At 40.0% G+C, this 19478-nt stretch overlaps 1 protein-coding gene across 3 annotated transcripts in view; it reads left to right on the forward strand.

Annotated features, from left to right (window-relative positions):
• KDM3B (lysine demethylase 3B) overlaps positions 1–19270 on the forward strand; it is a 70225-nt gene extending 50955 nt beyond the window's left edge. For 2 of the 3 annotated variants that reach the window (XM_062002074.1, XM_062002075.1), the window contains exons 16-24: positions 298–564; positions 8504–8675; positions 11615–11705; positions 11793–11923; positions 14344–14463; positions 14939–15078; positions 15416–15592; positions 16103–16237; positions 17927–19270. In XM_062002074.1, the coding sequence (XP_061858058.1) occupies positions 298–564; positions 8504–8675; positions 11615–11705; positions 11793–11923; positions 14344–14463; positions 14939–15078; positions 15416–15592; positions 16103–16237; positions 17927–18007 (1314 nt within the window). In that variant the 3' untranslated portion in view covers positions 18008–19270. Of the gene's footprint in view, positions 1–297; positions 565–8503; positions 8676–11614; positions 11706–11792; positions 11924–14343; positions 14464–14938; positions 15079–15415; positions 15593–16102; positions 16238–17926 lie in introns of those variants that run through there. The other variant, XR_009819237.1, reaches the window with a different exon arrangement.
• The last annotated feature ends 208 nt before the right edge of the window (positions 19271–19478 follow it).

Below are 19478 nucleotides of genomic sequence, written 5' to 3' on the forward strand. Positions count from 1 at the left end.
ATCTTGCCATTAAAGTAGCAGAGTTTACATCACTTAAGTTTTCTGTTCCATGGTTATTTGTTGTAATATTTTTCTAGATAGCCTGTAGCAGGTTATTTGAAGTTTTACTGTTACAAAACAGTCCCATAGCTGTTTCTGTTCTAACCAGATACATGCCTGTCTCTGAGCTGATTTGTTTACTGTTGCGTGTTTTCCTGAAAGCAAGATGCCAGTGACTAAAATTTGAATGAGAGCACATATGCATTAATATGTATGCTGTTGCAGGACTAAACTTACCTCTGGATTTTTATCTTCTAGGGGGCCAAAGGTAAAGCCAGCCTGCCTAACTTCTTAGACCATATCATTGCTTCTGTGGTGGAAAATAAGAAAACGTCTGATACTACAAAACGAGCTACTAATTTAGCTGATACACAGAGAGAGGTGAAGGAAATGGTAATGGGCTTAAATGTGCTGGATCCACACACCTCCCACTCTTGGCTGTGTGATGGTAGACTCCTTTGCCTTCATGATCCTAGCAACAAAAACAACTGGAAGATCTTCAGGGAGTGCTGGAAACAAGGCCAGGTGGGTGATGACAAATAGCCAACCCTTGCTGCTTATGACGATCCTGAAATTTTAACCTGTATCTTGATTGTTGACGAGTCTGTTCAAACTTTGGCCACTTGTTCATGAGTGAGTATGAATAATGAAGATTTCAACTGTAGCATTGTAAAAAGGCGACACGGTGGCCCTGTTGACTCCATGCTGTACTGACTTGAGTCTGTGTGCTCTTGCACACTGAGCTCTTCTCATCTTACCAGTATGAAGGTGATTGCTGTGACAGCCTTTTTAGTTGCGTGGCTTGTGCTGAATCTGCTTTACTACAGCCTAGTAGTGAATCCACTATGATTTCCTGCATGCATTTTTACTAGCATCTGCCCCATTCTTGATGCTTTATAGCTTTGGTAAAAGGTCCATTCCTTCTAGCTGCAGCATGTACAAGATTGAAGTGCTGCATGCAGTAACTTCTGATTTTCTGCTGAAGATTTGGGTGTACTTGGTGCAGTGTCTCATTCTGAGTCTGCAGCCTGTGTGAACACAAGTATCATTTTGAACTTAGCATCTCATGTATTGAGCACTGTCCTGGATTGTCTGAGCGATCATACACCAGTTGGGTCTCCAGTCAGGAGACTGGACTTTAGATCTGCTGCCAGCATAGCCACTTCTTCAGATCTTGATTCATAGTCCTACACTGTAGGCTTCTCCAGTGAGTTATTAAGGTTGGCCTGATCAAACAAGGTGAATCTTAAAAAACTAGTGAGTAGCTACTGCTGCAGAGTAAGTGCACCCATAGCTCTAACAGAATAGGATGTCCATCAGTGTTCAAACTATGTTCTTGGCACTTGGTTCTGCAAATACTCCTGACTTAATTACTTTCACTGAGTACTCAGAATTGAGACCATTGTTGCTAGACAGTTCTGTCCCTCATAGTTTCTGGAGAAGTCCTTGTTGACAGCTGTTCTGTAATTGTTCTAATGCCCTTGGCACTCACATTCCATACTTTGTGGTTACTCAAAAGGTATGTGGACTGCTGAGCTGTGGTGAAGGAACAGATCAGGCTGCATGTTCCTCTTTTGATACTCAGAATCTGTTTCTACCAAAAGCAGAGCACTTTTCAGTTAAGTTTAGTGTGTCCCCTGGGACTGCACGTTCTGTGGGCTACCTGAGCACAAGCATAACTAGCACGTAGCCATGAGAACTGTGGAGAGGATTGTGGCAGCAGCAACCACAGAGTTTAGCAGTTCCTGTTTCTGACTCTCCTCACCACCTCTTAATAGGTGGAAGAGGCTATTGTGCAGTGCACCCACACTTATCTGACTAGAAACTTAGCTTGCTGTTTGTGTTGATAACTTTTCCCCTAATTACACTTATCTTCTTGTCCTGATTTTTTTTGGAGTAGAGGGGTTTTGTTTTGTTTTGTTTTTGAGGTTGGTTTGGGTTTTTTTTGAACCCTTCTGATTGGAGGATTTCAGATGATTCTTTTGCAGTCCTGTGGTGTCAATCATATACCTGACTCAGCAAAGAAATCCTTAGTTTCTTGTTAGGATACTCTGATAGTTTTCTCAACCCTCTCAGTCAGCAAATAATACTGTGTCTCTGAGGAGGTTCGTAAATATTTTGAGAACCCTTAAAAAAGATGTACTTGTCAGTTTCTCTGCAAATGAGACTAGTTAATCACCAGATGCAAGATGCTGCATGTGGCTACATGGTTCTTGATTGGTCTTGAATCCTGAGAGACTCCTTACAGAGTCTAGAGATATCATTACTGATCTTCTGTCAGATGTGTAGCTTGCAGTGTGCATTGCCTCCCAGGTTGGTGCACATGTTGAGGCTCTGACTACAGCTATCATGCTCATACAGTGTTTGTGACCCTCTTATTTTAGGCTTTGCTCCAAGATGTGCTATTGACACTTTTGGCTGACTTTGTCATTCAGAGGACCCCTTGTATAGCAGCAGGCTTAGGCAAGTCCTTTTCTCATTCAAGAATTTTCCAATGGCATTGCACGACTTTCCTGCTGAAATATGGGAAGCAATCTAACTGAACCTCTCTCACTTCTGCTCAAGAAAGAGCAGATGACCCAGGCGGGTGTCGCCAGCAGGTGACAAAGCTGTTCTAAACAGAATTCTTCAGAGATTCTATCAATGAATTGTACTCTGTCACAGTTATCCCTTGGCTGACTTACTCCTGTACATCCCAGCAATACTTTTAAAAGTGAAGTCAAAGAACATTGAACCAAAATCACCCAAACCACCTTCCCATTTTGTGAACTGGAAAAGGTTAGATGTAGTAAACCTTTTGGCTCTGCTCCTCAGCACAATAAATGCACACTGGACACCAGATCTGAGCCCTATGAAGATCTTGGCCATGGTAGATTTCCAAATAGTAAAAAGAGAAAATTCTTTTTTCCTAATGTTTGGATAACTAATGGCACTCTTTCAGCATCATGCAGAAAAAACTATTTTTCAACTCTTTTGTCTTAGAAATTGTCAGAAATAAGTTAAACTCTGTCTTATCCCAGAATTCACTGAAGACCATAGGATTCTTTCTTTCTGAAGCTGTTCGTCAAGAGCATTTTATTCTCCTGAACATGATTGTTTCTCATCTGGGGAAACTGTCAGGATTTTCATTCTACAGCAAATTGTTCTATTTCTGAATGTTCATGCTAGGCTTTCTCTTTTTTTTTTTGAGATACTGAAGATATGGAGTGGTGTCAGAGGTTTCTGTTTGTTTTTTTGCCTGTAATCTGAGAGCAGTCATGTCAGGAAATGTCTGCCAACCAAGTCTGCTATCCTTTTACCTTGCAACCCTAGCTGCGCTCTTCACTAAAGAGAACATTTTCTTTCTCCCATGACAAATACTTAATACCTGGAAGAGTTCTGCTAGGCTAAGTAGATTTTTTTCTTTCTTTCTTTGGTTGGTTGTTTTTGGGGGATTTTTTTGCTTGGTTATTAAAATTATTATGTTCAATTAGTCGAGTGAATACAACAGGAATCAAAGTTTACCATTTTCCTGGACTGAAGATGACTGGTTTACCTAAGGTTAAGGTCTACCTGGCAGCAGTTTCTGTTCATCCTGTGAAAGGTACTGTTATTTTACTTCTCATACATGATCCCTAGATTTTTCTAGAGTATATTTAAAGTCTTTCCATAGCCTTAATGTTACAATTCCTGCTGGGATCAGGGAATAAATTTAAACCTGAGATCAGTGCATCTGCTCTATCATCTTGTAGAGGTTTGATGATTATCATAGCCTCACATTTCAGGCATACTAGGAGGACTGCCAAGACTTTTCAGTCCCTTAAATGCTTCCCCTCTCCTCCTCTTCTGTATTGGCACAAATGATACTACTGGGGAGACCTGGGCAGTATCAAGAATGACTATATATCTCTTGGAGAAGTGGTCAAGGCCGTGGGGCCCAGGTGGTTTTCTTAAACCTGCTGATGAGAGGTGGAAGATTGGACTGAACCTGCACATCAACTACTGTTTGTGCAGCTGGTTTTGACAATAGGTGTTCATAGTCATGGAAATGTTTTTGAGGATTGAAGACTGCTTGGAAGAGATATGATCCAAGGCGGGGGGGAAGCATCTTTGCCAACAGGATGGCCAACCTGATTATAAGAGCTGTAAGCCAGGAATGATGAGGAAGGGAGACTTATGACCAGAGATCAAGAAAGGAATTAGTAGATTTGACTGGCAAGCAAGCAATGTGTGGTGATATGAGGGGGGCAAATCTCATTCTTAAGAAGACAGGGATGAAAAATGTCCACCTCAGGCATATAAGTGTAAGTAAGGAACTGTGTACATCACAGTATTGTGAGGAAAGCTCACCTACATTTCTGGGAAATAAGCATGACTAGATGTCTTTCTGAAGTGTCTGTATCAATGCATACAACTCAAGGAACAAACAGAAATAGTTAGTGTGCAGTTGCATGGCCACAATCTCACTGGTGTAATGGAGAAGTGATGGGGTAGTTCATGCAACTGTAGCATGACAAGGGATAGGTACAGACTGTTCAAGAAGGACAGGTGAAAATTAACAGGCCAGGAAGATGAGGGAGTATTGCTGTTCATGTGACAGAGCATCTTGGATGCATAAAATAGCACAGGAATGGATGATGAGTCATTTGAGAGTTTATGGTAGAGGATTAGCAAGTAGACTAATGTGGACAACATTGTGGCACATAACCTGCTACAAACCTCCTGGTAATAAAAAGTGGTGAGTCCTTCAGGCAACTATAGGATGCCCTATATTCACATTTGCTGAGTCTTATGGGGCCACCTCAGTAGCTGCTGGAACAACAACACAACAGGTTACAAGCACTCATGAAGCTTTCTGGAGTGCATTGATAACAGTGTGCTGACACAGCTGATCAAGGAGCCAGCTAGGCAAGGGCACTCTGATGAACCTCAGGCTTACAGGCAGGGAGAGCTGGTCGTTGATGATAAGGTAAGGGGCAGCTTTGCTGTGGCTATCAGATGATGGGGTTCATCTCAAGATCCTGAGGAGGGAGCAAAGTGAAAAAGCAAGATCACAAGCGTGGGTTTCGAGAGTGCAGACTTTCACCTTTTCAGATGTCTGCTTGGAAGAATCCTATGGAATATGGTACTGAAGAAGGTCTCAGGAATGCTGGTTGAATCATGCTTAACCTGCCTCATAGCCTTCTGTGATGAGGTAACTGGCTTCAATAATGGCAGGTCACTGGATGTTTTTTGTTTTACCTTTTGACACTGTCCTAATGTCATCAGACAAATGAAGTATAAACTAGATAAGTGGATTTAACACTGACTGAAATGCCATATTGAGAGGGTTGTGATTACAGTCAGTAGTGGTGTACCCTAGAGGATCGGTATTGTATTGAGTACCATTTAACATCCCCAATAATGACTTAGATGCAGCAGGGTTCATACACCCTCAGCAAGTTTACAGATGGTACAAAACCAGGAGGAATGGCTGATACATCAGATGATGGTGCTGCTATTCTGAGGGACCTGGACAGGCTGGAGAATTGGACCAAGAGGAATCTTGTGATGTTCAGGCAAGGGAAAACATAAAGTCCTGCACCTCAGGAGGAATAACCCTGCAGCAGTATATGCAGGGGGCAACTGGCTGGAAAGTAGTTTTGCCTGGAAGGACCTTGGGGTCCCAGTGGACAAGGAGGTGAGCATGAACCAAGAATGTGTCTTCACAGAAAAGGAGGGCAAGAGCAGCATGCTGGGCTGCATTAGGACAAGCATTGTCAGCAGGCCAAGGGAGGTGATCCTTCCTCTCTACTCATCACTGGTAGAGGCCTCACCTGGAACACTGTATCCAATTCTGAGCTTCCCAGTACAGGAAAGATGCGGACTTACTGGAGCAAGTCCAGCAGAGGGCCACAAAGATGTTTAAGGGACTGGTGGAACATCTTTCATATGAAGAGAGGCTAAAAGGGCTGAGACTGTTGATCCTAGAGAAGGCTCAGGAGAGTGTGGGAAGGAAGTCTTATCAATGTGTATAAACACCTGATGAGAAGGAATGAGGAAAAGAGAGAGATAGACTCTTCTCAACTATGCCTGCTGACAGGACAAGAGGCAATGGGCACAAACTGAAATCCAGGAAGTTCAGCCTGAAAGCAAGAAAAGTTTTTTTTGTGTATGTGTGTGATGATGGTCCCCTTTAATCTAAATGTTTCTGTCTGTTTGGAGGGGGGTTTTGCCCTGTTTTTTTTTTTCCCTGTGAGTTGACAGGAGTAAAGAAACAACTCCTTTTTGGTTTTTTAAACCTCATTCTTCTGGAGTTGAAGTTTCATTGCTGCCTTATAGAACTTAAAGGTTATGTTCCTTTATATTTGAAAACCAAGGCTGTTTTGGTTATCCCCAAAATTGTCATTTTTTTCTTCCATTCTTTTCTGAATGGTTTTCCTCAGGAACTAAAATGGACACTAGACCTGATAGAGGTTATTGGGCAATCCAGGTGAAGCAGTGATTAGTTACTGAAGTGTTTTTAAGCAATGTAGCTTTAGAGTTCCTTGTCTATAGCTCTGTAGGTATCTTTGCCTAACGTGCTGGTACTGATAGAACATCTAGGGGCATCTGTGCTTCTCAGGGTAGTACTGAGCTCTTAATGTAAATAAACCCAAGATCCACCTTCAGATCATTAATGTATAGGGCACAGCTTGGAAATGATTCAAACTTGCAGATATGTGAACTGTCATGAGAACATAGGTAGAAGTTACTAAACTGAGTTCTTTGGTTGGAATGGTCCATGTGCAAGTTCATTTCATACCCTGTTTTACTTTTCTTTCAAGTCTTGTAACTCTCTCTAGAGATTGCAGGGTGAGCTGAACTGACAGGGTCCTGACCAGTGTTGGAAAGATGGTCAGGTATACCTTTTCTTAGTATTGTTAGCTGAGCAAATGTCTTGAGCATTTATGAGGAGAGGCTGCTCAGATCTCAGTGTGGAATGTAGACACGGTGAGCCTGAACATCTTAAAAAACAGTGACCTTTCTGCTGCTTAGTTTGTAATAGGGAATTTATGATTATCCACAATTATGCATAAAGAATGTGTGAAATAGTTAAAAAAATCATATTAGAATATGAAAATTTCATATGAGAAGGTTTTACTGCAAATGCTGTTTCTAGTGGTTAGTTGTATTTGGACTTAAAAAAAGAGACGTAGTGAGACTCGATACCCTCTCTGCTTCCACAAGCAGATTGACCAGATCTCTACACAACCACTCTCTCATTCCCCCTTCTTACCAGGACAGGGGAGAAAATAAGGTGGAAGAGGGTCAAGGTAAAAACAGAAAGATCGCTAGAAATTGCTGTCATGGGTAAAACAGATTCAGCTTATGAAAAAGCAATTTATTTTTAACTGACAATAAATTAAAGCAGGATGGTGGAGAGCAAAGCTAAAAAGGCCTCATTCCCACCCACTTCTCCTTCCTAAAGGTTCAACTTCACTCCTTCGTTCCTGACTCTTCCAACTCCTTGCCCCCTGGAGCAGCACTGAGGAGATGGAAAATAATGAGAGTAGTGGTCAGTTGATAACAGTTCATCTCTGCTGCTCCTTTCTCCTCATGCTTTTCTACTGCCTCAGTGTGGAATCCTCTCACAGGATACCATCTGTCACAAACTGCTCCAGTGTGGGCCCTCTCCATGGACTGTAGTACCTCAGGAACATGCTGCTCCAGCATGAGTCCCCAGTGGGCCGCAGTTTCTTCCATAAAACTCTCCTGCATGGGCTTCTCTCCAAGGGCTGCAGTTCCTGCTCGGAGCCTGCGGCAGCACAGGCTCCATGGGCTGCTGCCTCCTTCAGGGCATCTCCCTTTGCTGCAGTGTGGGGCTCTCCACAGACTGCAGGGGGCAACTGGCTTTCACCTTGGTCTCTTCCACAAGCTGCAAGGGAATCTCTGGAGCTCCTCCTCCTTCCCCTTCACTGACCTTGGTATCTGCAGTTGCTTCTGCAGTGTTGCTTCTCTCACTTCCTTCCCTGCTTCCTTTCCATCCCAACCCTCATCCATACACCCATCCTCATACACCCATGTCCCCCAATACCCCAGCAGTTGTTGGAGCTCTTTTTTACCCTATCTTATTATCCCAGAGGTGCCACCAGCATCAGTTATGGGCTCTGCTTTCAGTGATGGGTCTCTTGGAGCCAAGAGGAACCAACTATGTCCAGCATGGGGCAGCTCCCAGCCTCATCCCAGCCAACCTCTGCTGCCAACACCTTGCCACATAGCCCTAACACACTTGCCTTAGTAAGTCTAATACAATACCACTTCTAAGGTAACTGCACGTGGCCTGGAACTGAAGCTTGCTTTGGCTCTGGTTATTTGTTTGGTGCACAAAAACCAGACATGGATGCAAATAGATTTGTGGTATCTTTTTGTGTGATGATAGCCAGGAGTCTCAGCTCTTAAGGTTTGGCTGCATGTGTAAGAAATTTGGTTATGGTGGAGTAAGCATTCATCTTTGTATTCTCAGCCCGTGCTGGTATCTGGTGTCCATAAGAAGTTGAAGTCAGAGCTTTGGAAACCAGAAGCTTTCAGCCTGGAATTTGGAGATCAAGATGTAGATTTGGTGAACTGCAGGAACTGTGCCATAATTTCAGACGTGAAAGTGCGTGACTTCTGGGATGGCTTTGAGATAATATCTAGTAAGTAATATGTATGGCTGACTAGTTTAACTGAGCAGTCTGTCTTGCTACCTTCAACTCCTCTTTTTCCAACTATTTCCTCAAAAAAAAAAAAATCCAATTAGCTCTCAGTCCCATCCAAGGAAACTGTTACTCCTTAGATGTAGCACACCTTAGAAAATACTTCATGGGTGAAGATTAGGGCAGGACTGCCCAATAACACTTCATCTGTACTACAGCATGTTGGTGTGTGTTACTTTCATGTGTCAAAAGAAACTACTTTTCTTTGAAATTTCCTCAGTTAAATTAATAACCAGTTACCCTTATTAAGACAGTAAGTAATCTGACTACCCTTACTCTCCTTCCAACCTCAACTTTTGTTGTAAAACTGAAGGGAACCTACAGAGCTGAAAGAAACTGAGACTTTTGGTGGTAAAACTCAGACTTGGTGGAATACATCAGCAAAGTAAACTTGACATTGCAAATTATTATTATGGCAGGTCATCTGTGAGTACAAATTCAAGTTTATGTATTATGAATAGCAGTGCTGTATGCACAGCCCATGTGATAACACGTTAATGCTTGAGTTCTTTGAGAACCTTCTATCAAGAGGGGATATAGAAGCTAACCAGTTAAAAATCCTGGGGATGTACCTGGTCAGATTAAAGACCTTCTGAAAAGCAAAGTTCTCTGTTTCAGCTTGTATATACCTAGATCAGAGTGGTCTTATACTTAGAGTTGTTAGAGTTGTAATGGTTCATTGCAATGTTGCTGATTTTAGTATTGCGTGAAAAATGTTTTCTGTTATTTTATTGCTGTATGCACAGAGCAGAAATGGTGCACTACTGGTTGACTGAATGGAATGTTTGCTCAACAGCTGACAAAATTATAGATTCCCTAGTCATTTTCCAGTCAAAAAGCTCACAACTTTTGCCTTAATTTTATATGGTTCCAAGTACAGAGTCTTGTATTTTATACTGTTAAATTTCATACTAGTTCTGTTATTACTTAGAAATAAATGGCCTGGAGGATAAAATGGTGTGGTCTTTCTGTATATTAATGATAATTCGGAAACGCCACAAAAACTGTTCACTTTTATGCTAGGGTCATTCATGACAATAATAAATTTCTATGGAACAAGTTTTATCTTTGAGAAATATTATTTGCAGTTTCTCTCCAGACAGATGTGCTTCTTTGAGCAAAATCAACTGCTGCCTTTTTTTTTAGGCAATGCCTTTACCACACTTCATATGAGAAATGTTAATGATCTGGGTTGTAAGAGCTGGTCACTTTTGGTAGCTTGTTTTAAATACGTTTTATTTAATGTTTTGTGGCCATGTGCAGTCCCCAGTGTAGGTGATTTCACACATTAACTCATATAAAAATTATTTGCAAATTATATAATGACTCTGACCTTGCATTACATGAGTTTTAGATTTATCAAATATGTGACTGGCTCCCCCTCTCCCCTTGCATTAAGTTATTGAATAGATGAGTATCAGCCACGGAATTTGGAGGTAGTATTGAGATAATCTGTGTGATACTGTAGTTAATTTTAGTCTTTTGCTGCTTACTCAATAGCTTGAGTTCTAAGTGGACTTTAGACAGGTTTCAGTTTTTTCATTTTGTTCACTCTTAGACTGACTTTGCTGATAGATGTTTTCTGGATTTTGTTAGTTTTGTGTTGTCAGATCTGTATGTTTTCCTCCAGGTAGCTCTTCACTCTGTCCTTTCTGAATAGCCTTCCTGCAAGTTTCTTCTCCTTGTTTGGAACAAAGATCCATGATGAGTTCAAAGTCTTGAATATGGGAAGTTCTGAAACATCTTTTTAAATTCAAGTTCTTGAGCTTTTCAGTCCACTTGACTCTCTAAAGTCTGTAGCTCATCAAAATTTGTTTTCTTTAAATCACTCTTAATTTCAGTAACATTTTTTTGTGTTGTAAACTAAGGCTGTCTTCTGTAGCCTGTTGATACATAACACATATGTGATCCACAGATCTCCAAGCCCTAGTTTCTTAGATATGTTTTCTCTCTTGGTGCTGTCAGCAACTCTGCTAGGTTTGTGTAAGACCAGTTGCTTTTTGTTTGGCTGACAGTCCTTGGTAAGGTAGAAAGTCATGAAGGGTGTTACTTTCTGGGGAAAAGGGGATGTGAAGGTGGCAGATTTGCAGTACACCCTGGTTTCCAACTGATGGCTTCATGTATAGTTGTGAGGAATCTGCTAGAAGGGTGAACTTTGTTTCTCTCTAAATTATGCTAGGTTATGCTGAATATTGTAAGCTGTCCCACATAACCACTTCTAGATATACACTCTCAGCCATTGAAACGAGGTAAAACGGCAGTTGATGTGGTTAGTGCTGTCATATCGTACATCCACTGTTGTGTATGTAATGTCATCTTTCTAGCCCTCTCCAGTTACAACTCACATACTACTCTTGAAGAACAAATGTTTGAATTTGGTACCCTGCTAATTTGAGTGCTTTTAGCAAAGAAGAATTAAAAGAACTAAAGGCTGTTGTCTTCAGTAGCATCCTGCCATTTAGCTTTTTTTGAGTGTGGTGTACCATGGTACCTTGCTTTATATGCAGGTTAGTGTTTAATTTTATAGAATCACCACTCCTCTTGAAAGATAAAAGTGGTAAGGTAAAATGCTTTGGAAGGGCTTGTTTTCAGAGTTGAATAAAAGCTATTCTAAAACTTAGCAAGTGTGCAACATCTGTCAAACTTCTGCTGTAGGTAATGAGGTCTCTCTGTCTCTAATTGTTCAACTGTTGTTTGATCATATCATGATAGTATTTGGAAGCCCAAAGGAAAATCAGGATTAATTTTGCTGTGCCAGGTGAAGAGGTCTTGTTACAAAATATTAAGAGGTCTTGTTACAGAAGACTTGCAGTTTAAACAAGGTGATAGGATGTGGTAAAGAGATATTACATGGAGAAATCTTAATTTGTTTCTTGCAGAACGGCTCAGGTCAGAAGATGGTCAGCCAATGGTATTGAAGTTAAAAGACTGGCCTCCAGGGGAGGACTTCAGAGATATGATGCCTACAAGGTGAGGAAGCCTTACTATCAATGCCTACAGGACTGATGTAGGCACTACAGGAGGAAGACAAGCCTTTGTTCTGTTTTTGCTCTCTAGGTTTGAGGACTTGATGGAAAATCTTCCTCTTCCTGAATATACCAAGAGGGATGGCAGACTGAATTTGGCTTCTAGGCTGCCAAGCTACTTTGTCCGTCCTGACTTGGGTCCAAAAATGTACAATGCCTATGGTATGTGAGAAGAGTTGTACAGATGTTGATTTTTGTGACTGTTGATTATACTTAGGACATATGCAAGGTTGTGACATTAATCAAAACTCGGTGCTTATCTGAGAGCACTGTCTTTTTCCATTTTTCTGACCAGAGTTGTCATTTTCTTCATCCATGTCTAACACCACAGGCAAACAGGCATTTCGGGCACATGTACCTGAAATGCGTAGTTTTGTCCTCTTAATACTGTAGTTATATAACATGTAAGTAGCACACAAATGGAGGAAACTTTTGTCTGAACTCAGACCCTGAATGGGGCTGTACAGCATTAAACTTTCAAAGGACTGTCATTATAGCAGCGTGTGGAAGATATATAAACAATTAATGTGTGTCATATCAGCTTGAATTATTTAATTTCCTGAATATACTCACTAACTTAACTTTTGTAGTTCTCTTTGAATGCTGACACAATGGGATGCAGGGTTTTTTATGGTTTTGCATTCCAATCATCATACACTTGCAGCAACAACTGACCAGTTAACATGAAAGTTTTTTTGTTTTGTCTTTTTTAAAAAAATGTTTCAGCTCAGTAACCAAATGTGGAGTAAACCAATGTACTGTGGTTCTGAGAAAGTGTTTGTGGAGTTATTCTGAGGGTTTTTTAGCAGTATGACATCACAAATGCAAGTTAAAAAAAATAACAGTTTGTGAACTTCAGTAAATTGAGTTTATTCAGTGTTCATCAGTGTTCAGTGTTTGGTTTACATATTATTTGACACGTTGAGTGAAGAAGGCTGTACACCAAAGATCTTATAATCAAGCTGTAGATACATATATTTTTTCAGGAGTGCAGCAGGAAGCAAGGTAATTAGTGACAGCTAACTTGTCCTTTTGTATTGCTATGCTGACAATGGAAAGAATGGATTCACATTGTTGAATTTATCTTTCTTTTTCTTTGTCTCAGAGTTTGTGGGGGAAGGGTTGATGGTATTTTTTTGAGCATGGAATGTAACCCTCAACTATTTAGTCCTCCTTAGATCACAGAATCATGCAGAATAGTAGAGACTGGAAGAGACCTCTCCAGATCTAGTCCATCCCTGCTGCTAAAGCAGGTTAACCTGGATAGGTCTTGGTCCCAATAAAGAAAGTATTACACTTCCTGGAAAATGTCAGAGTTAATTTCAATTTAAAAGAAAAAAAAAATAGCTAGATCTGTTTTCAGAAACAGTTCTGTATCTTTATGCTGGTTGCTGCTTTACAGGTAAATTAAAAGGTGGAGCATTATGGTGAATAAGAGTAACTCTTCTATTGCAGTAAATGTATTCTGGTTGTAAATATATGGTTTTGTTTTCTGAATATGTGGCAGAAAAAAGTTGTCAGTAGTGTGATAAAGTCTTTCATGTGCTAAGCGCTTTAAAGCATTAAGACAGAAAAATTGTGAGTGAAGCTTGGTTCCTCAGGTTTGTATTTCAGGGTTTTTTTTAAAAATTCATGTTGCAAACTGTCTAAATTAGCTCCTGTTTCTGGTCTGTAACGATAGCTACTATACAGTGAGGTGAGTTCCTGTCCCCAGAAGCTTATATTTTAGTTAGAAAAGCTAAAGATAATGATGACCCTAAAATATAACAAGTAGTTTTGTGGTCATACTTAGGTTAGTGTTTGCTGGTACAAATATTTTTTTAAAAAACATTCTATTTTCCCCCATATTGCTTGCTAGAGGAGATGAGAGAGTGCTATTGAAGGGTCAGGGGAAGAGAGAAGAATGTGTTACATGAGAAGATGAAAGAATAAAGCCGCAAACATTTGAAATCTCTTTCTCAGTTCTCATAGTCACATGAGAGGTGTAAGATCATCTAATATCCAATGTATAAATGAGAGTCTGCAAGTGGTTTTCCTTACTCGGTTGTTATCAGAATTGTTATTGATGAGTTGGACACTAACTGCTGTGAATTCAACTGGTCATATGTATTTCACAGTTGAGCGTAAGAAAATATCGAACCTTTGGAGGCTTGTAGTTGTACAGTCCAATGACTTGCTGCAAAAAAGATGATGCTAATGCCACATGCAGCAGTTGGGGTTTCTCTTTTACCTCCAAGCAAAGGAAAACGGTGCCAAAGAAGGCGTACCAACTTTGTATTATGAAAGCTAAGTTCCCTACGACAGACTGTATAAATGATCCTGGGAGACAAAATTGTTTTGTACAAGTTCAGGCTTTATTTTTAAAATGCTTGTTTTCTCATTACTGGAATGAACTTTATTTGCTACTTATTTTTCCTGTAAAATAAAAATTCTAGTTCTCAGTAAACTTTTTACTTAGGCCACACATGATATTGGTTTCTGCTCTCATCGCTGTGTAAAGTTAGCATTCTAGAAAGATCTTTCAGGCAGGTTATTTCTGTAAGAGCTTAAATAGAATTTGTTTTTATTTTATGCTGTTACAGGCTTAATTACTGCAGAAGACAGACGAGTTGGTACCACAAACCTGCACTTGGATGTGTCTGATGCTGTTAATGTCATGGTGTATGTTGGGATTCCCGTTGGGGAAGGGACCCATGATGATGGTAATGTTTGAAGAAAGCTGTTTTCTGTCCATTAAAAACCTTTTGTGTGTGGTTAAGCTAATCATATCTGTGATACGTATCAGAGATATACAAGGCAGTTTGTTATGTCTGTAGCACATACTTAAAAGTGCAGTAGTGCCTCGTTACTTCCCACCTGTGGAAGCAGTAGAGTTTTGCTAGAACTTAGGTATCTCCCTGGAGAAAGAATGATGTTACTCTTTTGCCTTTGTATCTGAATAATCATAATTAGTTTAGTTTAAATTCATGATTGAGCTTTGTGATTAGCTGTCAATTGACACCTTTCCTGAATTTTGTTAAGATGAAGCTTGATATGCTTAGAAAGGGTGCTGTATGATGCAGCAGTTGCAGCAGCAGTGTCACTGGATTTCGGAGCTCAAAATGCTCCTGCCTCATCTCTATGTCAAAAATCAGAAGCTTTGTAATCATATTGTTTCTATCTGAATTACCCTTTCAGAGGTTCTGAAAACAATTGATGAGGGAGATGCTGATGATGTAACAAAGCAGCGAATCCATGAAGGAAGAGAAAAACCTGGAGCATTATGGCACATCTATGCTGCCAAAGATGCTGAGAAGATACGGGAACTTCTCCGGAAGGTACGTTGGTTACAAAGGAGACTTGAGCCTACAAGATTCCTTGACTGTATACTTAGAGCAACTGAAGGATACAAATTGCCATCAACATCAAGTGTATAAGTCTTCTAATGCAGTCTTTGACAATATCAATAGTTACTGTCTTAACAGGTTTTCAGCCTGGTCTAGAGTCTTCATACTAATGCATATGTCACAAGACCTAAATGAGTTTAGTGAAAGTCCTAAATTGAAATAGTTTGGTTTTTGGTACAGAGGGGTTTTTTGAGCCAGCAGTATCAAGGTGATGTGTCCGATGTGTCATGGTTTCCCCCCTCCACTCCATCCCTTTTCTTGGCCCTAGGTTGGAGAAGAACAAGGCCAAGAAAATCCCCCAGATCATGACCCTATTCATGACCAAAGCTGGTACTTGGACCAGACCTTACGTAAGCGGCTCTATGATGAGTATGGTGTACAAGGCTGGGCAATAGTGCAGTTCCTTGGAGATGCTGTGTTCATTCCTGCAGGTGCTCCCCATCAGGTAAGTATGCCAACTCTAGGCCTTACAGACAAATAGGATTGAATTTGAGACACAACAGACCTGAGATTTCAAAATAACTGTTAATTAATATTGCCAACATAGGTTCCTTTTTTTCTGAGTATGCAGGTCTTACAGGAACTGTTTGAACTGGCTCTTAGTCATTACGTTAGTAAAAGTAATGTGTAGAGTACTGTGAATTAATTAAAGGAAAAATATTAGGGTGGATGGTGGGAAAACATCTGTGTAGTGAAACTTCAGTCATGGGAACAGAATTCTAAGAAAGTGTAGAGAACTTGCTTTAGAGAACACTAGTTACATGTGAGAATAGGGAACATTTGTTCTGGTTTTACTATTAAGCATAATTCTGTGTGAGATCAAGTAGGTTCCAGTTCCGGTTTCTGACAAATAAAGGTGAAAGAACATAACATACGTCATGGTGGGGTTTTTTCAGTTTTGTATGGTTCATTCCATCTTGATATGGAATTCCATTTGATATGGGTGTTTTTTTAGGTCCATAATTTGTACAGCTGCATTAAGGTGGCAGAAGATTTTGTATCTCCAGAACATGTGAAGCACTGCTTCCGTCTGACGCAGGAGTTCAGGCATCTGTCTAATACTCATACAAATCATGAGGATAAACTGCAGGTAACCATTTTATGACAGTAGTAACTAACTATATTGTATATTTTGCCAGCTTTGTTCAGTACTAGAAATGTGTGGCTAGTAATTTAAGAAAAAGTAACAATTTGTTTGAGGTTGTCATGTGGTAAGTATCTATTCCTTGAGGCAATAAAGTGAAGGCTTGCTCATCTAAATTGAGGACATAGTTTAGTAGTGGACATGGCAGCATTAGGTTTATGGTTGGGCTTAATGATCTTAAAGGTCTTTTCCAACCTCAACAATTTTGTTATTCTAAATTAGTCCCGAATAGGGAAATTAAAGGTGTTTTGGTTTGAAGAAGTGTGACTATTTAATAATTATGCACGAAAGTCGTACATTGTATATAAGACAGTAAGTTCCACAGAGAGAAGAATGTAGGGGACTTCTTTTAATTTCATCTATGTATGCTTCTGAAGAGTTAGTATCTGTTTAGTTTCCAACTTTTGTTGTCAGCGTTTTTTGTGTAGTAGTAATCTCATGCATGTAAAATGAAGGAGGGTGGAAATCTGCAGAATGAGTATTCTTACAAAAGTTACTCAATATATATTGCAATTCTTCAGTGTGTCACTCAAGAATGTCTGAACTTACCACGTTAATTCTCTCAAAGAACTCAGTGAAAAAATGAGTGTAAAATTCAATCTGGATTTGCACGGGATCTTCAAAGAAAGCTGAAGTAGGGTCAACTGTCGCTGTGGGGATCCAGCTTCTAACACTGTACCTCTTCAGCTTTAGTGGTACATACACAGAAATGTTTCTGTAAATGAACAGATTGCAAATGAATAATGCTTATTGTTTTAAAAAAGGAAAAAAGTAACTGCTGGCAAAGTGGAACTTAATACTCCTGTGAAAAGAAATACTGGTCATATTTGTGCCTTACAGACATTTTTAATATGTTTTTGTAGTATTTTTATATAAACATCCATCTCTGCATTTTTATATACATTAAAAAATACACAGAGACAGTAACTGTTGCATGAATGACACAAAAGACTGACATCGTATGTACATCAAGAAAGCATGATGATGCTTGACAGTTGAGCAAGTGCAGTTAAGCTGCTCACTTAGAAGTAGAACTGTTCCATTCAATACCTAGATACCAAATTCACATAAACAGGTCAGAAACACGATGGAGCTTTAATTGTTAAATAGTTAAGTGTGGAACAGATTGCTGTAAACACTAGTGGATTTTTCCTCTCCAGTCTTGCTTGCCTTTCTGGAAAATGCACAAATTAGAAGAATTTCTGGCCTTCATACAAAGACAACAGGATGATTTGTTGCATTGTTTTCATTTAAATAGGGTTAAACCATATGATTTTCTTATTCCTTCTGGATTTGATTCATGTGAATCCGTGGGTGGCTTCGGGTCACGAGGACTTTTTCAAAATAAAGTATAAACATGACTTAATGGTGTACCTCTTCCATCTTAAAATGAGTAAACATATGTTGCTGGGTGACCAGAAAATTAGTTAATAAATCAGTGCAGGTCTGTAAAACATCTGTCATCTAATTGTGACAGTTAAAGTTTGTGCTGTCGATATCCTGAAGCAGTGATAGTATATACTTCGTATATGCTTGCCAATAATAATTGATTCATTTGTCAGAGTTGATTGCATGAGTATGTAAAGTTCTCCTTCTTAGTCTGTAGAAGTTGATTTATTTTTTTTCCTGTTACAGGTGAAGAACATTATATACCATGCAGTGAAAGACGCTGTTGGCACACTGAAAGCTCATGAATCCAAACTAGCTAGGTCGTAGGAATTGCTAATTCCAAATGCCCTGTGAAGTAAGCCTTTTGCTCACAGTATACACAGGGACTGCACATGACTGCCTCTGCAGGAGCAGAGGCTTCTCACTAAGAGCTGGTGTGGTCAGTATTACACACACTCTTCAGCCACTGTTTTCTACGCTGCCTCAACACCGAAGGTCTAATGGAAGGTCGCACTGTTACATGCAGAATTCCAGATCCTAACGAAAGGTGCCGTGTCCCTTTCCTGTGGCCTTTTGCAAATTGGAAGAACGTGGAAACCACTTGGCGTTCCTGCATATTATGATTAGAAATGGTATCAAGAGTGTGGATGGTTTTTTTTCCTCATGCCTAGTTAGTCTCCACGAAGTTAGAAGGAATGTGGTGGAGGTGGGTTGTCCTACTGCAGACTTAGTTAAAGGTGCTGAAGGAGAGTGACCAACAGTAGCCCAACTGCAGAAATTTGAGCAAACTTCCCATGTGAGATACAGGCCAAGGAAAAGAATAAAACTATTCTCTGCACTCCCCTTCTCGTAGCCGTTTCTCTATACACTGTAGAGTTGCAGAAATAAAGGGAGAACCCACTTTTTTTCCTCCAGGAGAGTCAAGAAATAGGAGATTTGTGTATTTAGTGAAAAACTAGGTTTGTAGTGAAACAGTTTAATATTTCATGAAAGTAGATATTTTTAGTATTTTTGAAGTACCACAACTGTTCCTGGATTTTCAAGGAAGGGCACATTACGTTTAGTCTTCCTTTCTATTAAATCAAGAAGAGATTTTTAGAAAGCAGTCCAAAATAGCACAAAAACAGCCAAAGGAGAGTGAATAGAAATTGACACCCCACCTCCCTTGCCCATATTCCTCACCCATCTTCCTCCTTCTCCCTACACCACCCAGCTTCCTCAGAATGAGAAGTGAAAAGAGAACTCTGTTCTCATGTGGAGATGTTGTACATCTCTCCCTGCACTGGTGACTGCAGGCAATAGTTCACCCAATACCAGTGCTAGCTGAAAACATCTATCCTTTCCAAAGTGAAGGAAAAGTTAACTTTCAGTGTCAACTTTGTCCAGAACTATTTTAAGTAAAATATTCCTGCTTGATAGAACTGTATTCAGAATTTACTAATGTCAGCATTGATGCAATGGATTTCATTGTCTGGGTACATGGGGAAATGTATCTACCTTATATCCAGCTGTACTGTAGTGCCACCTGCAGGCCTGTTAATATGTTCACGGTTATTTCATTTTTTTAAAAATAAAAGTCATTTACTGTAACAGCCTGGGCATTTTTTTTCAGACTTGTGCACTGGCTTTCCCACTTTGAAATGTCTCAGCTTCTGCCTGTGGTAGCATAGGCTACCTGTTGATTTCTTACCCTGTATCTGACCAGTTGGCTTGGACGTTTGTTATACAGCCTGGCTTCCCAAGTACATGCTGGGAGTATACCAAGCTACCTGCAGGCTCTTGATGCTCAGAGGTGGTT

This window comes from Colius striatus, chromosome 9 (assembly GCF_028858725.1).
Source record: "Colius striatus isolate bColStr4 chromosome 9, bColStr4.1.hap1, whole genome shotgun sequence".
Lineage (NCBI taxonomy): Eukaryota > Metazoa > Chordata > Aves > Coliiformes > Coliidae > Colius > Colius striatus.